The 24,412-nt window shown below is 33.0% G+C and overlaps 4 protein-coding genes across 10 annotated transcripts in view; 2 read left to right on the plus strand and 2 right to left on the minus strand.

Moving 5' to 3' along the window:
• The window catches only part of LOC123009122 (fatty acyl-CoA reductase wat-like), a 5,834-nt gene extending 1,719 nt beyond the window's left edge, over positions 1-4,115 (minus strand). Inside the window, exons 1-7 of one of the 2 annotated variants that reach the window (XM_044405250.1) lie at positions 3,879-4,115; positions 3,590-3,835; positions 3,396-3,541; positions 3,237-3,346; positions 2,935-3,189; positions 2,704-2,884; positions 2,356-2,652 (exon numbers count right to left, since the gene is read on the minus strand). In XM_044405250.1, the coding sequence (XP_044261185.1) occupies positions 2,356-2,652; positions 2,704-2,884; positions 2,935-3,189; positions 3,237-3,346; positions 3,396-3,541; positions 3,590-3,835; positions 3,879-4,073 (1,430 nt within the window). In that variant the 5' untranslated portion in view covers positions 4,074-4,115. Of the gene's footprint in view, positions 1-2,265; positions 2,653-2,703; positions 2,885-2,934; positions 3,190-3,236; positions 3,347-3,395; positions 3,542-3,589; positions 3,836-3,878 lie in introns of those variants that run through there. The other variant, XM_044405249.1, reaches the window with a different exon arrangement.
• Positions 4,116-5,693: 1,578 nt separating this feature from the next.
• Positions 5,694-7,528, minus strand: LOC123009124 (leucine-rich repeat-containing protein 51-like). 2 transcript variants are annotated; one of them, XR_006413003.1, is made up of 4 exons: positions 7,359-7,528; positions 7,140-7,310; positions 6,345-7,093; positions 5,694-5,857 (listed from the first exon to the last, which is right to left on the minus strand). XR_006413003.1 is itself a non-coding variant. In XM_044405252.1 (3 exons), exons 1-3 carry the CDS (start codon positions 6,436-6,438, stop codon positions 5,735-5,737), a joined length of 609 nt encoding a protein of 202 aa, XP_044261187.1. In that variant the 5' UTR covers positions 6,439-6,584; the 3' UTR covers positions 5,694-5,734. The 2 variants fall into 2 exon arrangements, 1 of the variants encoding a protein (XP_044261187.1); XM_044405252.1 differs by lacking the exons at positions 7,140-7,310; positions 7,359-7,528 and adding an exon at positions 5,907-6,298 and having other exon boundaries at positions 6,345-6,584.
• Positions 7,529-7,533: 5 nt separating this feature from the next.
• LOC123009123 (RILP-like protein homolog) lies at positions 7,534-11,111 on the plus strand. Its single transcript, XM_044405251.1, has 5 exons — positions 7,534-7,956; positions 8,211-8,660; positions 8,711-8,886; positions 10,697-10,792; positions 10,839-11,111. Exons 1-5 carry the CDS (start codon positions 7,642-7,644, stop codon positions 10,948-10,950), a joined length of 1,149 nt encoding a protein of 382 aa, XP_044261186.1. The 5' UTR covers positions 7,534-7,641; the 3' UTR covers positions 10,951-11,111.
• Positions 11,112-12,011: 900 nt separating this feature from the next.
• The window catches only part of LOC123009121 (ephrin type-B receptor 1-B), a 31,190-nt gene continuing 18,789 nt past the window's right edge, over positions 12,012-24,412 (plus strand). For 2 of the 5 annotated variants that reach the window (XM_044405243.1, XM_044405245.1), the window contains exons 1-7: positions 12,012-12,357; positions 13,831-13,978; positions 14,249-14,328; positions 18,136-18,316; positions 18,370-18,474; positions 21,245-21,628; positions 21,680-21,835. In XM_044405243.1, coding sequence (XP_044261178.1) covers positions 13,909-13,978; positions 14,249-14,328; positions 18,136-18,316; positions 18,370-18,474; positions 21,245-21,628; positions 21,680-21,835 — 976 coding nt within the window. In that variant the 5' untranslated portion in view covers positions 12,012-12,357; positions 13,831-13,908. The remainder of the gene's footprint in view (positions 12,358-13,830; positions 13,979-14,248; positions 14,329-18,135; positions 18,317-18,369; positions 18,475-21,244; positions 21,629-21,679; positions 21,836-24,412) is intronic. The other 3 variants (XM_044405244.1, XM_044405246.1, XM_044405248.1) reach the window with 3 other exon arrangements.

Here is a 24,412-nt window from a genome sequence, read left to right on the forward strand (position 1 = left end):
ATGAGTTTGCCAACAAAACCAGTTCCTCCGGTTAGGAAAAGAGTTTGGTTTTTGAAGAAGTCAACAATTTGGTTCGTTTCCATTGTCGAGTAGAGAAAAACTAACATGAATTTGTTAAATACTTGCATTGAATACAGTTGTCACGGCCTTGAATCTATTTTGCATTTTGCACACAAAAATATCAAAATATTTCCATTTTCAAGCGAAAGAAATTTGCACAATGGCGGCTAAGGCTGGGGGGGAAACCCTGAATAGACATAAGAAATACAGAGTGAATAAAAAGTATGGAGCCAAGAGTTTTTTTTGTAAACTAACTACGAAAAAATAATTAGTGTAGCGTAAAATGTGACCGTTTATCAAGAATGACAATTAAAATGTTTTTTTAAGTTTCGAAAGTTTGCAAAAAAAAATAATGACAACCTACCGTTACAATTTTTTTTAATTAAAGACTATGATCTAAAAATTACTTCTATTGTTTTTTAACTGATAGTTTTTTTACAACAATCCTTAAACTTATTGTATTCCGAGTTCATCACGAAAATTTTCCGAACTTAATCGAAGTGGTTTCATGCATTTGGTCTTTGTGGAGCCCGGTTTTTTGTGAAGGTGCTTAGGGGTCGTTCCGAATGGATCAAAAAATCCAACAAGAATTAATTTTCTTCTGTTTGAAACCACCCCAAAGTACCTGTCCAAAAAATCAGGGCTCTCCCATGAAACAACCTCTTCGGTTAAATTCGGAAAATCCTCGTGATGAACTCGGAACGCAACTTTAAGAATTAAAAAAAAACCTACTAGTTAAAAAATAAGTTTATTAAATTAGAAGTCAGTTTTAGATCAGTCTTTAATTAAAAAAAAATGTAAACAGTAGGTTGTCATCAAATAGTTATTTATTCTACGAGTTTGAGTGTAAATCGGACGCATTATTATATAACGATCACATTTTTATAATACATTACACCCCACTAATAATTTTTTTCGTAAAGTAATTAATTTATGAAAAAAAAAACTTTTCACGTACAAAATTACCTTTCTCGGATGGTTGAAATAAAACATACCTTTTCCCACTCATACTGAATTATACTTTTATTGTTTTCACTAATTTGTATAGAAAGATCAAGAGAATTTGTAGGTAATCGAGTCATTTTTGGATTCGAAAACGAATGTCTGTGGAACATCAAATAAAATGACAAGTCGAAAAGTAAAATGGCAAGATCAAAAAGATGATGGTTTTAGTAATTAAATTTCTAATTTACCTGCAAAAAAGAACGGTCTTGTTATTATACGTCGGCATACTTACGTTTTCGGAGCTAAAGATGACTCGATTACAAATTCCTGATCTCTGGATATTTATTATGAATTTTGTTTATCATTGTAATTTGAGAAATGTATGAAGATAATATCGATGGCCTAGTGTACAAAAGTTAAAATTTTATTCTAAATGGTAAAATAACACCTAGTTTATTATACAAGTAAAGAGCAGGATAACCAAATAACCAAAAATTATGTAAATTAATAAACAAGAGTGATTACTGATTATTATTCACATTATTTGAATTTTTAATTGCGGTTATTCAATTAAAAATTCATCAATTAAAAATTGATGGTTTTAGGATGACCGACCTCCTTACTAAAATTTTTCTAAATAAATCAGAGTTTCAACATTTTGCATTCACTTGCCTAGCCGAAGCCGGGTCTAAGAGTTTTATTATTTTATGATCGTATTGTTATTTCTACCCTTCGGTGCTTGTTTACCAACTGCTGAAGGTCAAGATCTTGAAAAAAAGCCCTCTAGTGGCTAGTAGAAATATGAAAGACTGGTGGTTCACAAAGAAACTAAGAAATGAACCAAATCTATTTGACTCGGACCAAGTGTATGTTGGGTTGTCGGCTACGGCGCTAAATATGGCGCCATCCTGTGTGCCAGAAACACATTACTTCCCAGTATAGTTCAACCTTAAGGACAGTAATTTTATTCACATTTATTTCTTCTGCGATGGCTCGTATAGGGGGACATTGTCCCTTCATCTTGTAATAATAATAGATTTCTGTACATTCGACAATTGTGGCATTTTTAAATTTTCCTGACAGCGTCAAAAATGACGTTTTCAGTGACACTAACAATAACGACCTTAATAAAAGAAAAAGAAAAAATTGCATTTTGCATTTTTTTTTTAATTTTGAGAGGATGTGTCAAAATCCAGTGTATTACTTTTCAATGACCGCCACTATACCTAAGGTTTTTCAACATAAATATAAAAAATCGTGTTTTTTTTTTAGTTTCTTTAACTAACTTTATTAAAAATCAATTAGAACAAAAAGCCTATTAAAAACCTTACAAACTTATACATTAAAAACCAAAATATGGCCATTAGGGTATAATGAGCAACAAACAATATTTTGATTTTCCGTTTTCCTCTCGGAATAGTATCAAGATTTTCTTTTAGAAGGAATTTTCTCCCTCCGAAAACACAGTCGTGGGCAAAAGAATTCCAGTCCACTGTATCCAAAWGAAACTCAAATTTTTTCTTATCATCCTCACTCAACTCCTGCCACAATTTCATAGTATTATCAATATCGAAAATCCAACTTCGGGTCGAGAAATACGAAATCAAGTTGAGTAGTTTATTGAGACGTTCGTAATTTTTCACAGCTCTGGAAAAATAATTTAAACACTTCTTTGCCTTGTTGCTTTCTCCAACTCACAAAGTCGGTCTTCCGATACAAAAAAGCACAAAATCGACGATGTGGGCTACAACAGTGTGTTTAAAAAATATATTAATGTCATGCCAAATTTTATTTTCGCGTAATTTGAAGCCAAAATACCAAACGACTTTATCACACGCGGCGTTCCAACATTCAGGTTCTATCATTTTCATAAACTGGTCTAAAAAGATAGGATTTTTTGGGTAAAATCGAGCAAGAAATGATTTTTACCCCAAGTGAGTTCATTATCTTTACCAAACCGCGCGTAGTTGTAAATGACAGGAAATTTCGGTTGGTCTTTTCCCGTTTTAAAAGTCGCAGCTATGATAACATTGGCGACATAATCGACCGGTACTATGGGTGCTACGGCGTCTAGTTTTGCATTTAAACTCCTTAAAACACCCAAAGATGCAGCTAGGACTATACCAACAACTCCATAAAAGTTGTCAATCCATCCGGGGACTGGTTCTTTGATTGCACCTACAACTGGTTTAATTTGGTACTAGAGTTAGTACTAGGGCTTGGAGAATTACTGATAGCTGGCCGTACTATAGCAATAGGGAGGCTAGTACTAGTTGATTTGACTAAATCCTCAGTTATGGATTTGGTGTAGATGTAAGTGTTGGGCCATGGGCCCAATAAACTAGAAAATCATTTAAATGGTTCTCAAAAATTCGAGTTTTGACACTTACGAGGGTGTTATTTTGGTTAAAACATCATCGTCGAGGGAATTTACTACAGAAAGTAAATTTTCAGGTTTCAGAGGTGGTTCGTAGAAATCTTCCTTAATATGAGGATTGAGACAGTTGGAATAAGCAGTCGAGACGTAGACGAAGCTCTAAAATGACCCCGTTTTTTAACAAATCACGCTTTTTGATCAAATTACCTTCAAATTGGGCATTTGTTTGGCCAACTCGAGCAAATCTCGAGTCGCTCGCACATTGAAAGCTGCCTCTTTGAGACTTTGGTCGAATTTAACATTGGCGGCGGCGTGGATCACGCACGTCACTTCTTCACGCAACAAATCCAAATTTTGTGCACTAAGACCCAAAAAGGGCTCTTGACAGTCACCGTCGACCAAAAAGACTTTCTCCGATAGGTTGATTTTGGTCGATTTGAGTAATTCGAAACACTTTTTCAATCATTTTGAGTTTTGGACTTTTCTACATACTTACGGGCATATCGAAAAGTTCCTCGAAGCGTTCTTGGGGCGTTTTACCTTTTTTCGGGCGCAAAATCAAGAAGATTTTTTTGATTTCGGGACATTCTCGCAGGAGTTTTTCTAAAATGAGTTTGCCAACAAAGCCGGAACCTCCGGTGAGGAAAAGTGTCTGGTTTTTGAAAAAATCACGTATGTCACTCTTGGACATTGTGGGACAACCAATAAACAACTAATTAAAGGTTGTTCCAAGAAATGATAAATAGTACCAGTAATTGTGTTGAGGAGGGGGCACGAAATTTTGTGAGTGAACAGTGGCGGGGTCTAATCACTAGAAATCTAGAAAAACTGGAAAATTTTCATTAACCTGTCATTAACTTCGGATTAAAAAAAAATGCAAACGGAAGGCTTTATATAAGAAAAAACTCGTTATACTTACTGCAAGACTTGTTTACTTTTAAATTTTAAATTAATGAAACTGAATTTTGAAAACGAAAACATAATTAACTCCAAAAACTGTTTTTTCTTAAAGGAATAAATTAAACGTACAGTATATTATTTGAACAAGTATTTTTTATTAGTAAAAATAATAAATGCACAGTATAAATAATAATAAATGCATAGTAAAAATAATAAATGCACAGTAAAATAAAAATGCACAGTACGCAAAGAGTGGCGTATGCTCATTAGACTGATTACCATTTGTGCACAGTGTCCAGCCTTTGCTAAAATCATTCTTGCACATCGACCCTTGCTAATACATGTACCACCCTCCAATAAATATTCAGTAATGGCACAGGGGCCATACATTGTTATCTACCAAAACTGAAAATTCTCAAAATTCTTTAAATTTTATGTTTTACTAATTTTAATTAAAGTTACTGAGCATTTATTATTTCTACTGTGCAAAATATTATACAGTGATGGACAGTGAATTTCGTCCACCCGGTTTCCCTAACAGATTAAAAGTGTAAATTAGTCTTTAGGTTTTTCTAACCTTGTTTCAGAATTTTGATTAACGTTTGTCATGTTGACAGAATGCTCGATGCTTCTTGCTACTTTTTACCTTTGTCCTTTGTGGACAACCAGTGGTAGTCCTTGGTATGCCCAAAAGTATAGAGACACGTCTTTGAGACATATCTTCTTGTACCAGAATTTTTATTTTATTATGTTCGAATATGATTAAATTTGACAATACGTATTTGAATGTCAGTTATAATGACAATAAAGCACAGACTACAGTGAATTTTTGTGAATTCACAGAAATTGGGTGGACGAAATTCACTGTCCATCACTGTACATATATTATACTGATGATTTTTAATTTCTTACTATACAAAAATTAATTAAATACTGATCATTTATCATTTTATACTGATCAAAATCGAATTTTTTACTGATTGCTTTATTACTACCCTTTTCTTAATATGAAAATGGCCAACTTTGCTACGCCACTGATCGGATTTCCTTTGGTTTGAAATAAAAGAATAAGTACTGTTGGTCGTGATTGTCTACAAATGTATTGTCATTGTCATGAAATTATGAATTCTGTACAAAACAAAACACGTCTATTGAGTCAATTTATTACCATATTTTTAAATAAATCTTGTTAAAGAAATAATTTACAAATTACAAGACCTTACTACGAGTATTCAAAACTCAGTTTTCAAATTAATACTGAAATGACTTGCAACTTGCTTCAAAATTTTGATAGTTTTTATTTTCCATAAGCATTGTAATGTAAAATTTGCCTCCTTGAACTTCAATTAACTAGAGAATATTGAACTTGTGTTTTTCTAGAAAGAATTTTAATTTTATGAAAACAAATAAAAACTGTCTTTTCCGTTTTATTTTCAAAAAAATAACAATGAATCAGTCGTCGCCCTTAATTACTTCTTTGGTGCCTCTTGTCGCTCTAATATCCTTAAGAAATTCGGCCGGTTTTGGGGCCAATTTTTCATTTTTCAAAACCGGAGTAAAATCTAAATTGTCGATCTAAAAAATCGAAAAAAATATCAAAATAAATGACTTTCACTGGAATCACTTGTGGCAAAGCCGCGATTATATAACTCCTATAATACGCCAAATTCGAAATGGGATTTCCGTGAAAAGTGATCGTTTTCAGCATTTTCAAATTTTTCAGTTTCAGAATCTGGTCCAAACTGTCGATGCAATTCCCGTGAAAATACACGATTTTCAAATCGGGAAATTTCAAAATCGTGTCATTAATCTCCGTCAATTGATTGAACGAAAAATCGATCCACCCCAAACGTTCGGGAAATTCCAAAATAGAGTTGATGAAAACGTCCAAATTTTTGATATTTTTCAACCTATTATTGTTGAGCCACACGGACCGGGTTAAGAATTTTTTGTGTTGGGTCCCGCGTTCAGGGACCCCACCTAGGCGTGACGCGCGCGCTTGCTCCGGGCCTGTCTCTGTAAATTCCAGGGTTGGATTGAGGAGAATTCGAGAGGGGCTCACCTTCGAGGAGTTTCAATTTTTTGAAGGAGAAATCGGCCGGTTTGCTCGTTTCTAATTCGCGTTTTTCGTCGATTTGCATCTTAGGGGACGACATTCGGGTGACAGATGGGGGTTACTAAGGTGATATTAGGTCGATTTTTAAGGCCGGGTTTTAAAAACTAAACAAATTTATATTCTTTACAAAATCTTACAAATTAGAAATCATCAAAAAGTGAGTCAAGATCGACTTCTTCGAGGATATTTTTCAAAATTTCTTCATCTGTTTGTTTAATTTCAACTTGGTTTGATTTTTTTTGCTCCTCATTGGACACCTCTTGCAGTCTTTTAACCTTCAAATCCCCGTCTTTATCATTCCAATAAATCGCCACCAAATTATTCCGAGTTATGGTCAAATAATGATTACCAAAACCGGTCGTAATGATACTACACTGTCTCAAAACAATCACAGAATCAGCCACCAAAAATTCGGAATGTTCTTCAAACAAATTATGAATAATCGAGCCTTGAATTTCACCCGTGTCGTCCTTCAAAACAACCTTAACAATCGTATTTTTCCCCTCAAAACACTCCACACTTTTAATAACAGCCCCCAGGAATGGGGCTTTCTGATTCAGCAATCTCCCTCGACTTGCCGCACTCTTGATCCACTTGATATCATACTGGCCAATCAACGTTTCGTTGTCTTGACACATATGGAGCCAGGGGGCTGTCTGGAAGACTGACAGTGACATTTGGGAGCACGGAATGACCTAAAACTCCATATATAGTCCCAGTGATTGAGCCAATCACACTTGCCTCATTTTTAGTCGAGTTTTCCAAATCGAGGAGCCCCGCAGGACCGGGGAATTTTCGTTTCACAAAAACTGTCTTTGGAACACTAAATTTCGTTTTTTTACGTGGGGGTGACTCACTTGGGCGTTTGTCACCTCTCGTATTATCATTTTTTTCGAAATTGAAACTCAAATCCTGTAAACAATGTGAGATAACCTCATTTTACTAAAAAAAAATACTTACATCACCGAAATCAAAGTCAGTGCCACTTTCAAACATTTCTATTCTTAGTTTTTCAATCACACATGATATTTTTTCTGAAATAGTGGCGATACTTCTATTAGTTAAAAAAAAGTTCAAAATTCGAATAGAATCACAGATCGCTACTTTACCGACACAATGACAGGTCGCAACAATGTCGCAATGTGAAGAAAGTAAAAATCACTAGATTTGAGCTTAAAAGTTGCCTGTTTTGTTGTGATCAATAAGGTGTAGTGCGAAGAATTTTTTGGAAACAGCAGTTTTGATGCCTCGATCTCGGTACCCTTTTGACGTCGAAAATATGGAAGAAGACAGCGATTTCGGGGGCGAAGTCACCGTCGTCGATGTCTACGATATTGCCTCAGATATTGGCAAAGAATGTGAAAAAATAATTGATCAATACGGAGCTGATGCTGTGACTTCGCTAATGCCCAAAGTTATTAACGCTTTAGAGCTTTTGGAAAATCTAGCGACACGCAATGAAAGAGAAAATACACAATTGCATGAACTCAGATTGAAAATATCGCAACTGGAGAATGACAAACTGGAAAAGGCGGAATATCGGCAAAAATTTGAAAAGGTAAGTTTGAAAAACTCAAGAAAAACTGAAAAAAACGATCTTATTACTCATTTTCTAGTAACTTAAAAATTTTACGGTTGGCAGCCTTGGTTTTGTTTTGTTGTTATTTTTGTACAAATAAATTTTAAATTACAGGTGTTTTCAATAAAAATTATTCGTAAACGTTTTATTTATTTACACTAATGTTTTTTTCCACATTGTACTTAAAGCCTGTCTCACACCACACCATTTAACCCAGATTTGAAAATTCTTAGGAACTGGAGGCAATCGAAGAGCAATGGCGTTCCGAAACCAAAGAATTGCTCTCTGTGGTGACACGTCTCCAGGAGGAAAACCGCAGATTGGCCAAAGACAACTCCACGTCCCCACATCGACAACCACCCCCCTTATCGCCCCCATCCAACGGCGACATGCTCCAAAAACTGAAAGACAGCGTGGAAAAGCAACGCGATGAAATCCGCCTCAAAGACAAATTATTACAAGAGAAATGTCACGATATCGAAAATTTAAAATCGCAAGTTGAACGTCTCAACAACACCAGTAGAGAGCTGCGTCGCAAACATAAATCATTCCAAAGCCAAGTGCGCACTTTATGTGACGAAAGGGCCGATTTTCTCGTTCAACTTCAAGACCAACAAAGAGATATCGTGGCTTTGAGACAAAGATTAGGTTTAGCGCAGAAGGAAAACGAAGATCTTGTCAAAGTCCGGTTACGAGATTGTGTTTTGTTTTCGGTATTAACCGATTTTTTCAGTGTGATCCACCCGTTCCGGTTAACAAGGCCGTCTATGATTTGGATGATCCAAACCGGCCACGGTTTACCACTCAAGAACTTAAAGATATTTTGCATGAACGGAACGAACTAAAAGCGAGAGTTAGCGATTTGGAGGACGAACTTGAAACTTACAGACCGAAAAATAAGTCCGAGAGGTAATAATAAAGATTATTCACAGCCGTATATGTAATGTTGACATTTCTAACCTTGACGGGGGTAGAAAGTGACTCATGACGACGGAAACAGCTGGCTAACTCGATCGACAAGTCATTTTTTTACTTTTTCACGAAAATGAAAGATTCGGTTGTGAATAAAATTATACAGGGTGTCCTAGCGAGTTGGTTAGAAAATTTATACAGGGCTTTCATTTCAAAAGGATCCAGTCTCAATAACTTTTGACATGAGTAAATGTATTTTCGAGCAAAAACAGGTCGAGTAGGATCCCGAGGGGGAAGTTGAAAACCAACATTAGTTACATTTTAAGTTTCATCCCCTAGTCGCTAGCCACCCCTACTTTAAAATTTTAAATGGCACTCCCTACTTTTTAGAACGTTTTCGGAAAGAGAAAAGATCAGCGTCTCTAAATATCAAAGGAAATTTTTTTGTCGATTTGTTTTTCAGTTAGGGGTGGTTTAATTTTTGAATTTTTTAGTTCTAGTAGCCTTTGATTGAACTCAATTTAATTTAAATAAAAAATATGACGATTTGGGTTGCAATGGGAGAGTTTAAAACCAACATTAAATACGTTTTAAGTTTCAACCCCTAGTCAATAACCACCTTTACTTTAAAATTTTAAAGAGCCCCTCCAACTTTTTGAAATATTTTTGGAAGGGGTGGAAAAAAGCTTATCTAATCGTAAATGAAAAAAAATATTTTGTCGATTCGTTTTTGAGGTAGGGGTAGTTTTATTTTAGAAATTTCCATCAGTTTTAGTAGCCTTTAACTTTGATTTTGATTGTGTGTCATCTAATACATTTTATTAAGAAAGCGGTGGTGTCAACAATTCAGCGAGAGGTAATAATAAAGATTAGTCACAGCCGTATACAGGATGCGCCAGAACTCGCGCCCCAGAGAAAAATGCCATATAAGGTAAGATACCAGGAACATGGAAAAAATGTAAAAAAAAAATTATCTATAAAAATTTTGAAGTTATGAGGGTTTAAAGTTTGCACTTTCTCTATTTATTTCTGTTGGAAAAATAATTTTCCAAGTTTTTTTGCTATAGGCTATTAAAAGAGGAAACAAGGAAGCTGTGTCCTAAATTGTAACTCTGTTCAATGTTATTTGTGTCTTTTATTGGCAAAATTTTTGTCCCTTTACTAAATAATTGTAAAAAAACATATACAATATCATCAGTATCATTAAATAGATATAACAAAATGTCAAATGTCAAAAAATAAATGTCAAAATTTTTTGAGAGATAGAATTTTTTAAACATTTTTTTCATGTTCCTGGTATCTTACTTTACTTGAAAATTTTCTCTGGGGCGCGAGTTCTGGCGCATCCTGTATGTAATGTTGACATTTCTACCCTTGACGGGGGTTAGAAAGTGTCTCATTACGGATCTTCTATTGTCATGACGACAAAAACGGCTGGCCAACTCGATCGACGAGTCATTTTTTTTACTTTTTTCTCACGAAAATGAAAGATTTGGTTGTGAATAAAATTATACAGGTTGTCCCAGCGAGTTGGTTAGAAAATTTATATGTATAGGCAATTAATAAATACTAGTCTAGTGCAACTTGGAATTATTCACAATTATATATGTAGTTGAAAATAATTTCAGGTGATGCACTAGTTTATAATTTATCAATTTCTTTTATACATTTAAATTAAAGGTAATAATAGTAATAGACTTTACCCACTCTCTGGGACACCTGTATACAAACCTCGGTGGAAAGTTTCTTTTCTGTCGCGAGTTGTATGTAATATACTATTTGTTGTATGTTTTTTGAAAACTTCTAGTCCGGTTGAAGAAGACGCTCCAGTTCAAGGTCCCCTACCCTACGAGCCCGACGACGCACCCTGGAAGAAATGTTCCGAATCAGGGATTAGAAAATTGTAAATTTGTGCAACATCGTGATTTTTCCTAATTATTTTCTTGTAGTTTTCGCAAGATATTTTCCGAAAGCAGCAGTGGGAGTAGTTTTCCTCGGCGTAGCTTATCGACCTTGTCGAAAATGGCTCTATCAGCTACTAACGAACCAGTTCCAGTTTAACGACGATTTTTTTAACACACTTCCAAAATTCGAAATCGATCTGGCTGGTAACGTGCAGCACTCATTGTGATAGTTTTAGAGGTTTTTTTTAACGGAAAAAATTAATGTGGACCACTTTTTTTTTACTAGTCAATATACGAATATTTGCACTGTATTACATATCCCATGCTTCCATTTTTTTATTTTCGACAGTATTTTAGCGCCTAGAAAAGAACCAATCGAATTGTGGTATTTATACAGGAGCCCCGATAACTTATTATCTACCCCGCCCGGTTTTCTTAGTAACCAATGACGTATTATGTCTCCAAGATTTAAACTGGAAAATTTTATACATTTTTTATTTTTACAGTTGTGCAGACAGTGAAATGATGAAAAGAAAGTCATGATGACAGTGATTTTGGCATTAATTTGAAGATTCAGCTTAAATTTTATTTTCGATTAATTTTTTATTGTACATATTAAATGTATTGGTTATTTTATCTTGGTGGGGTAGATCAGATGTTAACAACGGTGCTATTTTAGTGGTAGAAAGTAGTGTCCTCCCTTATTTTTGATTATTTTTTAACTGTTTTGAAGAATTTCCCTGTACATAATAGTCATATAATGGTGGCATATTGTTGATTATCTGATGAAATTTAAAGATATTAATTAACATTTATTTTAGATAAAACATGGAAATATGATTTCCGTTAAATTTCTAATCAAAGTGACTTGTGACTGAAATTAGGTTGGCTACATTGTATCATGTTGCCAACTTAATTTGAAAGTCATGAGCTACCTTGATCAGAAATTTAATTGAAGCTTGGTATTATTAACTAACATGACAATTTTTGTAACATTTAAGAAGGATGTTACGTTTATTAATGATTTATTTGTAGAAGTGCCAAATACATTGATAGAAAATATCTCCGGTTTTTTTTACTTTTTCCTTAAAAAAAATTGCAATTGCAAAATAATAAGTTGATCATCGCCGCCGCGATATCAAATGTTTGATTGTTGTGTGCGCATTCTCATCGTCTCAATCGATACACAATACGAACTTTTCCGGTGTGAAGCTGGCTTCTAAAGATTATCGTTGGGTTCAGTGTGCTCACTGCTTAGCGATGCTGCTGCTGAATCGTAGCGGGCCGTGTCGGAATGTCGTGAAAATCTCGTCGGAAATTAACAAAAACGCATCGTTTTTCAACCGAAAACAAGTGCAATCGCCAGTGGTGTGTTGATTAAACAAAACGGTGATTGTTTACGTTACATCAAAGTGACCTGTGTGTTCATTATATGGCCGTATATATGGCAGATCTTGACTAAATATCGTGCTTTTTTCGTTCTTCAACGGAGAAACAGTTATTTGAGGAATTTTGCCCATGTTGAGTCATTTTCACAAAATGTGACCAACATATCATGTCAAAGGTATTTTTCTTTGTTTTGTTTTTTTTCTTCTGTTGGTATTTTTTATGTTTATGGTAATTTTTTATTGTTATTGCGGACGCGTCTTGTTTATAAATATCGACAATAGTGAAACAGCAGCGTTTTAGTAAAACTAGAGAAGCTTTTCGACCCAAGTTACACACTATTTAACCTGTTCCAAAATGGCCGACAGCAATGGTATTTTATACCTAAGGTACAAAAAAATTAGGTGTGCTGCGTGAATACCAGAGCATTTATGTATTTACAGATCGAGTGATTAAAAACCCAACTATTGCGTTCGGTGTAATTATTATTGCAATCGTAAAATGTACATATTACGGCACTAAATGGGCGTAACTAACAACTTTCTGCGCTAATTTGCAAATTATACACAAATCTAGGTTCTATTACCGTTTCCACAAGAAACTCAATCTTGTCCACCCTGTTTTACTACAAAATCTAGTTTAATTCCAAAAGTGTTGAATTCTCTTAAACATCCTGTAAATTCATTAATATCAAAGTGGTCTGTGATTTGAAATTAAGTTGGCCACATTGACCATCAAATTCAAACGTCACACTTTTATATCTAATTGTCATTCGCCTTCGAAGGGCGGCTACTGGCCTAGTCGTCACCTGAAACAATTTAGTATCACCTTAATGCAGTGTAGCCAACTTGTCAAAATCACAGACCTCTTTTATAAAATGAAAGAAAATCACAATGGCAACAATTTGAAGTATGTAAATCTAGGTTTGGTTGTCATTTCCACGAGAGAACTAATCTTATCTACCTTGTTTCCATTTTTACAATGTAAACACTCAATATGCTTTCATTATAGTGGCCTGTGACTGAAATTAATTTGGCAACATTGTCTATCAAATTCAGACGACACATTTTTATATTTGTCATTCTCTTATGAGGGGCGGCTACAGGTCTACCTGAAAGAATTAATATCACCAAAAATTCAATGTTGCCAAATTAGTTTCAAAGTCACAGTCCACTTGTTATAAAACCAACATAAAAGTCATTTAATCACAAGGACAATGATTGTGATAATTGGCTGAAAAAGCTCAATTTAAGCTGATGCGATTTAGTAATTTCGTTGAAATGTCTTATCTAGGTGACATGTGTTGAAAGCAGCGGTTGTTTAAAAGGAAATCAGTAATGTTTTTTTTATAGTGTAAGCATATTTTACGAGATACAAAAAAAGGATTATTCACCATTTTGTTAAAATTAAGCCTGATGATTAGCACGGTGTGTTCTATTGTTGAGTCATTGAGTAAATACAGTGAACGGAAATTTGTTCTAAAAGTGCAATTCTTGAAAAAAAAATTCAGCTTCCGGTGAATTTACTAGGGTTATAAAACGCGAGTACATGTTTATTAGACAATTAAAACAGTTTGAAAGATAAACAATTGGGATAGATGGAATGCAACATGAAACAGATGGCTGTCATCTAGCTATTATTTTTGTTTCAGAATGGAGTAGCAGCAGAGCTCGAGGTCCGCCTCTTTAGGCAGGACAAGAACTCCTCGTGTTATCATTGATAAAAACTAATGGTCATGATGCGTTTTCTAGCGCTGCTTTTAACGTTGATCCACTACAAAACAGCTGATGCCGAGCAAGGTATGTATTAAAAATAAAAAATTTCACGTTTTATGTCCCAACCAACACTTGAACGTGTCGAGATGTGCTCTGTTAGACTTGTCTCGTATCGATTTTCTTATGCCCCGGGGAAGTATTCGGGACCGCGCCATTCTCTCTTCCTTTAAATTCAGTTTCGGGTATCCTTTGAAGTCGAAATACCTCGAGACTTTGCTACTTAGCCCCCCCCCCCCCGCTTCAACGTGCTTGAGAGGAGAGAAAATTTTATTATTTTTCTGTTTGGTATTTTAGTCGTGCTTTTGGATACGACCGGTGAACCCACCTTAGACTGGACGAGGTATCCCTATGGACCGCAAGCCAACACACCTGGGGTATGGACTATTTTTTTCACATTTTTCATTTTATTTCTAATCAGTGGCGGATTATGAAATTCACAAAAAACACAGACAGGTTTTGAGCCAAATCGAATGAAATAGCCCAAAAATGTATTTCTCCAATTAGCGAACTAAGCAGAAATATCATTGTTAGAACTTGTTTTTGGTGTTTCCTTCTTTTTGAATAAATCAAATAAAATTGGCAAGATTTTGTGGTCTGGATTCAACAAAGTTTCTTAAAATTAAAACCGATAAGCTGCAAGAAATTGCACTTAATTCTTGATATTGATAACCTTTTAAAATAAGGCCAATTTTATAATTAGTCAGATTAAACAAAACAAACCAAAAAATAACAAAATTACGTAATTAATATTGACTTTCGTTAAGTTTTTTCCAAAAGAAAAAATATTTGTTTTATCAGAATTTTTGGACCTTTTTATTGTTAGTGATTTTCGACAAGAGAGCTACTTTTTCTTAAAAATATCAAGTTATGGGAAATTATATTTACAGAAGCAGTTGTTTAATCAAAAAAACAGAAAATTAATACATTTTGACATATTTTTTTAAAAATCGAATTTCTCCGAACACTGTAGAATTAGCTTTTTATTATTACACAAAAGTTAAGGAACAAAGTTTGGTTTTGCAATTATACTCTAATAAACTAGGTCAAAAATGACACAATTTTTTGCATTTTTTAGCCAAAAACTCAATTATTTTGTCAATTTTTTTCAAAAATTAGTCGAAAAATTATCAAATTTGATATTCTGTTGGACATAGTGGAAAAATTCCAAAATTGGGTCCAAAATGACATTATTTCTGCGTCTTAGAGAGTTTTATAGTGCGATTCATAGATAGAAACGTAATTGTTTCTGAAAATTTTATTAAAATAAGCTGAAAATTTACCAAGTTATTTCAAAATTGGTGTAAAAATTACCACCAAATTACCAAATCTACATTGATATTTTAGATAATTTCGTTCGATTTAGTTTGTTTTTAAGCCAGAGACTCATTTATTTTGCAAGATCTTGTCCAAACATGCCTAAAAATTAAATAAAAAGTTCAGCGGTGTTTATTTTGTTTGTTTCACTTGATTTAGATCGTTTTTGGGGCGAAGTATTGTCAAAAACAAACTGAGAAACCATAAAATTTAGTCGAAAATAGTGTTATTTTTTAAACTAAAATCTCAATTTTATCGAGGTTTTGCTAAGACAGACTGGAAAAATCACCAAAATAGTTTGAAAATGAACATTGTTTTTGTCCTTTTCAAGTGTTTCAGCATGTTTTTCAGCTAAAAATGCAATTATTTTCCAAATTATAATTAAAAACAAGCCGAAAATTTACCAAATTAAGCATAAAATAATATTACTTTTGTTTTTTCTCGAAAAATTTTGCTAAAATTGACTGCAAAATTATCACCTTTAGTTTGTTTTATTCGCTTTAGTTTGTTTTTGAACCAGGGACCCATTTATTTTGCAAAATATTGTCAAAATATGCCTAGAATAAGATAAAAAGTCGAATTTGATGATATTTGGTTTGTTTCACTCGTTTTAAAAATAGGCCGAGAAATTACAAAATTTGGTCGAGAACGATGTTATTTATAGTTTCTTTAAGTTTTTAAGCGCGTTTTATTAAATAAACCGCAAAAATCACGAAAATTGTTAGAAAATGATATTATTTTTGCTCTTTTGAAGTGTTTCAGCATGTTTTTAGCTAAAAACCCAATTATTTTACAAATTTTCATTAAAAACAAGCCGAAAAGTTAGCGAATTAGGTCTAAAACAGTGTTACTTTTGCTTTTTTCTCGAAAAATTTCGCTAAAACTGACTGAAAAATTGTTACCAAATTTAGTTTGTTTAGTTTGTTTTTGAACCAGAGACTCATTTATTTTGCCAAAACATGCCTAGGATTTGATAAAAAGTCGAAATTGACGTTATTTTGTTTGTTTCACTCGATTTAGCTTATTTTTTAGCGAAATTTAGTCAAAAATAAACCGAAAAACACGAGATTAGTCGAGAATACTTTTTTTAAGCACGTTTTTGAACTAAAGTCTCAAATTATTTGAGATTTTGCTAAAACAAATAAAATTGACATTATTTTTGCCTTTTTTTAGTGTTCCAACATGTTTTACAGCAAAATGTTCACTTATATTCACTTATTATTATTAGGCATTATTTCTTGCTTTGATGCAATAAAGTTTCTTAAGATTAACATCGATATGCTGAAAGAAATTGCATTTTCTTTTTGATAACCTTTTAAAATAAGGCCAATTTTATGATTTAATTAGTCGGATTAAACGAAACTAATTAAAATAACACATTATTACCTATAATTATTTTTGCTCAACTGTTTCAGCATATTTTTCAGCTAAAAACGCAATTATTTCGCAAAATTTCATTAAAAACAATCGGAAAAATCACAGATTTATGTGGTGTTATTTTTGCCAATTTCTAGCTTTTTTACAAGATTTATGAAAAAAACCCAAACATAAAACTATCTGCTCGGATTGTTGAATTAAATTATTTTGATTAAATTATTAAGATTCACGTGACGGGAACAACTAAATAATTAGGCAATGAATATAAAATTTATAAAAAGCATTGGTGTCAAAGATCACGTGGGACTTGATCATTTATGAAGACACTAGTTTATTACAAATAGATTTATCACATTACCGGAAAAGAGAATTTTTCTTCTTTATAGAAAGCGAAAATAAAACAAATAGAATACCGGAGATTAAAGGCTTTCACATTATTGATATTAACTAAAGTGAAAATAATTGAATTAATTACACAATGTTTAAAAGATTTTTTTGATTGAAGTCTATTAGTCCGTAAAACAATTCTAGTAAATCTAAAATATACAGGTTGTTTCCGAACTTACGCACCAGAGAAAAATTTCAAGATAAGATACCAGGAACGTGGAAAAAATGTTTAAAAAATTTCCATCTGTCAAAAAATATTGACATTTATTATTTGACATTTGACATATTTTATATGTTAAAAAGCAATTATCTTAGAGAAAACAAGAAAAATCATAGTTGCCCAACAACAAACAACTGTTTGTTGTATTTGCCACATAAAAGGTACTTTATAGAAAAATAGTTTTTGTGAAAATTTTCAAGGCATACCTACCTGATTTTTCAAAACTAAAATTATGTTAGAAATTAATCTTTAATCAAGCCCTAAAATATGTCTAATGTTACTGATGAACTTGTATATTTTTTTGCATAATTATTTAGTACAGGTACAAAAATAACTTCGAAATTTTTATAGAAAGAATTTTTTTAACAATTTTTTCCATGCTCCTGCCTTACATGACATTTCTCTCTAGGGCGCGAGCTCTGAAACACCCTGTATATTTAAAAAATGTAGTATGTACCACTTGCCGAAATATGTTTTCCGAGCACTATCTCCACTTGTAATAACAATGTTTAAAAATTTTTGTGAAATACATTTCATTTCATAGTTTTTGTAGCCTATGGGTAAATCCGCCACTGTGATGAGTAGAGTATTATGATGTCGGGCACGTACAAACACCGTTAATTTTACGTTTTCTAAATTGATGTCCATCTCTAAACGCAGACAACGAAAAATGAGGGTGAAATATAGATCAGATTTTCATCCAACGCACGTAGAGAAAGATAATGGCAATATTTCAACTTATTTCTCTTTACCGATGAGTCTAGATTTGTCGTTATTTCACACTTATTTTATTGACTGAATTTAAATCAGTTGTAATAATTGAGTTTAGAAGGGGAGACTTCCTTCGTTCGTGTGACTATAGGGGAATTTTGATGATTTTTAGTGGGTTGAAGAATCGTTCACGAATTTCCAAAAAGGAATCAACTGGAGATCGTACGTCGTATGCGATGTTGCCTACAACAATGTCAATAATTGGCTATGGACTCCGTTCATAGACAGAGGAGTCGCCAATCGAATATACATTGAAATTAAATTCACCATTCGGGATTGTAGTCTATTTCCAGGTAAAGAAAAGTCTATCATTTTTGTTTCTTAAATAAAAAAAATTGATTTATAGGCAATGCTTTATCGTGCAAGGAAACGTTTAGTTTATTATATTACGAGTTCGACGCGGCTACCAGAGAACCACCGCCATGGGACGCCGACAGATACAAACTCATAGGTTCGTAACAACAAGGTGTTTTCTTTCAATTCCATGTAGAATATGTGGTTGCAATTGTTTTGCATAATTTAGTATATTTTCTCTAAAATTTGTTCATAAAAACTTTGATATTAAGTTGGTGACACTGACCGTTATCGTATTCAGTGTTACCAATGTAAGGTCATACGCAAATTCTAGCGACAACTATGACGTCATATATGTATAATTGTCACCAATTGCTGAGCGCAAAAATTCCTAATAGTAATTTTAAGTTGAACCAGTTGGCAAGACATACGTAAGCTAACCAAAGTCCGTCTTATTTTTAAATTGTGCTCAACAAAAAAGTTCAATTGTTGAATTTTATCAATAAACGCAAACCAACCATTAAGTGGTTTCAATTTACAGAATTATGTAGTAGATTTCATTGAAATTGGCATAATGGGTTGCAGCGGCATTCATATTTAAGTTTGTAGCCCTGCGCATGTTTCTGATGGGGTTTTTGTTTTTCTCTGATTACTTACCTACATGGTTTATTGAACTGACATGACTGACATTTGTATTCGTTTTTTCACTGTTTTCGTTTATTCGTTATTATTATGTTTGAAAACATAATTAATATCTTTTTGTTATTCCTGTTTTAAGTTAATGGAATCAAATATACCAATTTGAATAAAGCCAAATTATTTTTTCCAAAGTAAATAGTATATCTACCGTGCGATCAAAAAAAAATAAATTAGAGTAGGCGGTGATTAAAGTTCTTCAGATGGCAATCCTGATTTTTGACATCAAATGTCAGCGGAAACTTTGACAAGTTTGCGTTTTATTCCTTTTGATTGAAATAATGTTCACTTTAGAGCAGAAAATGTTTATTGTTGTACAAGACGAAAACGGTGAATGGTCATTTTCACTTTCAGTTTATGTGGAAAATTTCCAGCCCAGATTCCCAGCCAATGTGTTGCCAACTGTAGAATTTAATCTACGTCTGCTCTAATTTATTTTTTTTTATCGCACGGTATATGTTTTTTGTGTTAAAACTGCCTACAAAGGGATGAATCAAGGTGTTAAACTTTTTATGGAAAAAACTACTTTATCTAAAAATCTTTAAAAGAGGGTTTTTAAAAAATAAAATTCTAATTATCTTGACCTCACTTTTTTTAGTGAAAAATTTAGTTTCTTAATAAACTCTAGTTCCAAAAAAGTTACTAATGTAAACGTTCTTTAGATCGTGATAGGTCATAAAAAATGACTTTTTAGTTGAATTGTTTGGAAAAATAACATAACCTATTTGTTCAAAAGAATTGTGGAAATAGGAGAATGTCACATATTGCGAACATGATGTATTTCCAACCAGTGGGTGCAATTGTACAAAAATGAAAAATTTATTGTGTTATAAATTTTGTCATTGTAAAATGGCCTGAATCTAAAGTTTCTAAAATGTTATTCAAATAATACGAATCAGTGCCGTATAGAAGAAACCTTTACTTCAAAAAAATAATGAACTTAAGTTTTGTAGACAGAAATAGATAATATCCGAATCCGAATAATTGAAACTGTTATTGTCATTCGTGATGAAAATCTAATCTACTCTTTACGAATTTTTTAAAATACGTTGATAATAATATGCCAAAAGTGAATGTCTTTAAATCTGTATCATTTTAATAATAAAATATAATGACAATTGATATAATCCATTTCATTGAAATTGGCATAACAGTAGGCCATGATTGTGTGAAAAAGGCTTTACATATTAGGGAACTAAATTTGTCACTAAAAAATGTGAGGTTAAAATATTGAAAATTTTATTTTTAAAGAACCCTCTTTCAGAGGTTTTCAGAGAGAGTATTTTTTTCATAAAAAGTTTAACACCCTGTTTCATCCCTTTGTAGGTGTAGTTTTAACGCAAAAAACATACACTATTTACTTTGAAGAAAATAATTTGGCTTTATTCAAATTGGTATATTTGATTCCATTAACCTAAAACAGGAACATACCTTAGCGTCTATTCTAAAGCTGGGATTCTGAAGAGAACTACTTTTAATTGAAATTTGAAAAAATACTGGAAATAAAGAACAAGCAACGAAAACAGTGAAAAAACGAAATGTCAGTCATGTAGGTAAGTAATCAGAGAAAAACAAAAACTCCATTTGCTGTAAATCAGGGACAAATGCAGGGCTACAAACTGTGAAATTCCATAGCCAACCAATATGCCAATTTCAATAAAATCTATTATAATTAAACTTTGAAGTGACATTTCGTAAGCATTGTAATCGTTTTCATATTAATGTGCATCGAAGTAGTCGTTGAGAGGGATCATTTTAAGGTGGCAACCCTGCGAAAATTTAAACAATTCCAATCTAAATCTTCTCTAAGAATTATTTTCTCAAATAGATATGTGTACCCCAGTTTTTGAGGTAGCAAAATAATTAAAATGAACAACGTAATTTGTCATTAATATGATTAAATTTGTTCTGAGTGACATTGATGAGACTTTTTGTGTAAATCGGCCTTTAAATTAAAGATGCATTTAGACTTCTACAACCTACTTGATGCACATTAATATGAACAAGAGTATACGCCTGTCTGCTTGTCATTTTTAGTTTTTTTTTCTCTCTAGTGATTTGTGACATTTTGTTTCTGTTGGTAATTCATACTCATGACGTCACAAGTTGAATTAGAATTTACTTCTAATTTCAATTTGTTCATGGCTTTGAAATTAAGTTGGCAACATTGACTACCCATTGTAATTCAATGTTGCCAACGTAATTAGTGATAATTAATTTTGTGATGACAGGTCGAATCGCGGCCGGCGAGGGCCGTTTCAACTCCAACAGCGAAGTCAACATCAATACCGAAGTGAAAAGCATTCCGGTGACGAAAAAAGGCGTTTATTTCGCATTTCGCGATCAAGGTGCTTGTATTTCACTCCTTGCCATTAAAGTGTATTACATCACGTGTCCGGAAGTGACGATTAATTTCGCCAAATTTCCCGCAAAACCAACCGGTAAAGAAATCACTCTTATCGAACAAGCGACAGGTAGTTGCGTGCCGAATGCAGAAATGGTCGATGGTACGCCAACTTATCTATGCAAAGGTGATGGAAAGTGGACTTTACCGAGCGGTGGATGTAAATGCAAGGCCGGGTTTCAACCGGATGTGGATAAACAAACTTGCAATCGTACGTTCAGAGGGTAATGTGGGGATTTTTTTTTTAAGTTTTGTGTTTCAGTTTGTGGACCGGGGATGTACAAAGCGGAAGTTGGAGATGGGGATTGTTTGGCGTGTCCGGGACATTCCACCGGGAATGATTATGGGCTTTCTGAATGTCGGTGCAATAATGGGTATTACCGGGCACCCACCGACCCCAAAAACATGTCCTGCACTCGTAAGTACCGTTTTAAATTATTGATAATGCTTTTTCGGGGCTTAGTTATTATTAATTAAAAAAAAAAACACTTAGACACGTTATTTATTTAATAGTAGCAAAAAAAAGTTTTGCACTAAAGTCGCGGCCAATTAATTTATTACAAATTTGGCAGCCCCTCTAGTGTTTGAGTTGTGTCTATGTTGGTAGCTGAAGTAACTAAATTGTGACAGGCGCAATAGATTATATGTGAAGTATTCTAACCCGATTTTTTTAAAATTGTCATTTTTGATAGATCTGTCCCTAAAAAAACAATTGTATGTTTAAAGTCGGATTTACACAACTTAATTTTTACAAATTTACACAGGGAAGTGGCCACTATGAATTGACCGCGACTTTACGTATGTAACACACGAAAAAATCACCAAATTAGGTTGGAAATGATGTTGTTTTTGCCTTTTTTTGATTTTTCTTCCGTTCGATCAAAAAAAAAAAATTAGAGTAGGCGGTGATTAAAGTCCTTCAGATGGCAATCCTGATTTTTGACATCAAATGTCAGCGGAAACTTTGACAAGTTTTTGTTTTATTCCTTTTGAGTGAAATAATGTTTACTTTACAGTAGAAATTTTTTATTACTGTACAAGACGAAAACGATGAATAGTCATTTTCACTTTCAGTTTGTGTGGAAAATATTCAGCCCAGATTTCCAGCCAATGTGTTGCCAACTGTAGAATTTAATTTTTTTTTTTTTGATTGCACAGTAGTACGTTTTTCAATTTGAAACTCAATTTATCCGTGAAACTTTATAAAAAATAAACCGAAAAATTGCTAATATAAGTCTAAAATGGTGTTATTTTTGGCTGCTTCGTTAAATTAAATTCAAAAATTACTATATTTTTAATCGATATTTCTGAACATTTTCTATGTTTTGCAGCATAATATTTAAAAAAATCCTAATTGGCTTTTTTATATTTGATTTTTTTTGCAAGTCTAGAAATTTTTTAAGCCGATATTTCTGAACACTTAAATCTCCCCATCTGTGATGTTTTGAAACGTCCAGACGCTTAGTTTTTTCTCTAGATATCTAAACCGAGTTCAAAGAACCGCCAAATTAAATCGAAAAATACATTTTTTTGTATACGCTCCCGAAAATAGCTGTTTTAGGGACTCATTTGAGTCACCCAAAACGGTTATTTTAGGTACTCAGTCCCCAAAAACAGTTTTTTCGGACTAAATAAATTTGGTTAAGAATTGTGAATTCGTGTTTTGGGAGCTTTAACAAAAAAAATATTGTTTGTAACACGTACCTAAAACGTTTTTGCGGACTTATCTGCTATTCCAGACTCGGTTTCACCTCGTCCGGAAACAGCAACGATTCGTCCGCAAAAACTGTTTTAGGTACTTGTAACAAAAATAACAAATTTCTGCCTTTTTTGAGCGATTTACATAGTACGTTTTTTTTTTAGACAGGAACGCAATTTTTTCACAAAAACAACCACAATAAAATAAGTGGCAAATTGTATTATTTTTGCCTTTTCCAAGCGTTTGAATACTTTTTGAGTTAAAAATGCAGTTTTTATACACAGTAAACTAAGCCGAAAAATCACCAGATTTGATTAAAAACACCATTATTTTCGCTTTTTTCGGGTTTTTAGCATGTTTTTTGGCCAGAAACGCAATTATTTCTCGAAATGTTGTCTAAATCAAGTTGAAAGTCACTAAATTGAGTCATTGAGCCATTTTTAAACGCTTTAACTTATAAAATCACCAAGTTAAGTCGAAAATAACATTATTTTGGCTTTTTTGAGCGTTTTAGCACGTTTTTCAACCAGAAACTCAATTATTTTGTGAAATTTTGTCTAAAGCAATCTGAAGAATTCCATTATAGAGCTAAAAATTCAATTTTTTTATTATATTTCTGTAAACTAAACCAAACAATCACCAAAATATGTCGAGAATCGCATAATTTTACCTTCTTTTAAAACTTAAAGCACGTTTTAAGCGAATTTTGCTCAACGGAACAAAAAAATTATGTCAAAAATGACATCATTTTTACCTTCTTATTTCTTTTACTAAGAAAACCTAATTATTTTGTGTAGCCGAAAAATCATCACAAAACGGTTTCATTTTTGTCTATTTTGAGCATTTAGGCATATTTTTCAAGCTAAAAATTTAGTTTTTTCTAAACCGAGTTCAATGAATCGCCAAACTAGTGCGAAACTACATAATTTTTTTTTCTTTTTGAGCCAGAAACACGGTTATTTTCCAAAAACAACACGAATAAAACACCACAGTTTTTTAAAATTGTGTTAGAAAATCACTAGATTTTATCAAAACTGCAATTAATGTTGTACTTTTCGTGTTTAGCACGTTTTTGACAGAAACGTGATTATTTCGTACAATTTTGTTTGAATAAAATTGAAAAATATTTAAATTGAGGCCAAAATAACAACATTGTTGTCTTTTTCGAGCGTTTTAGTCACGTTTTTTAATCAGAAAAGCAATTATTTCGTGAAACTTTGTCCAAAAAAACCCGAAAAATCACGTTTACATTTTTTTTAAACGAATTTTACTCAACCGGATCCAAATATCACGAAA

The sequence above is a fragment of the Tribolium madens genome, unplaced genomic scaffold (assembly GCF_015345945.1).
Source record: "Tribolium madens isolate multiple individuals breed KSU strain unplaced genomic scaffold, Tmad_KSU_1.1 Scaffold_71;HRSCAF=194;Tcas5.2_LG6, whole genome shotgun sequence".
NCBI lineage: Eukaryota > Metazoa > Arthropoda > Insecta > Coleoptera > Tenebrionidae > Tribolium > Tribolium madens.

Excerpts from the sequence above, each read along its gene's own strand:
- LOC123009124 (XM_044405252.1), bottom strand. The coding sequence starts at position 6,438 with ATGTCGTCCCCTAAGATGCAAATCGACGAAAAACGCGAATTAGAAACG. Across the intron at positions 6,299-6,344 it reads AAAATTGAAACTCCTCGAAG|AGACAGGCCCGGAGCAAGCG; the intron begins GTGAGCCCCTCT and ends TGGAATTTACAG. Across the intron at positions 5,858-5,906 it reads TAATCGCGGCTTTGCCACAA|ATCGACAATTTAGATTTTAC; the intron begins GTGATTCCAGTG and ends TCGATTTTTTAG.
- LOC123009123 (XM_044405251.1), top strand. The coding sequence starts at position 7,642 with ATGCCTCGATCTCGGTACCCTTTTGACGTCGAAAATATGGAAGAAGAC. Across the intron at positions 7,957-8,210 it reads ATCGGCAAAAATTTGAAAAG|GAACTGGAGGCAATCGAAGA; the intron begins GTAAGTTTGAAA and ends GAAAATTCTTAG. Across the intron at positions 8,661-8,710 it reads AAAACGAAGATCTTGTCAAA|TGTGATCCACCCGTTCCGGT; the intron begins GTCCGGTTACGA and ends CGATTTTTTCAG.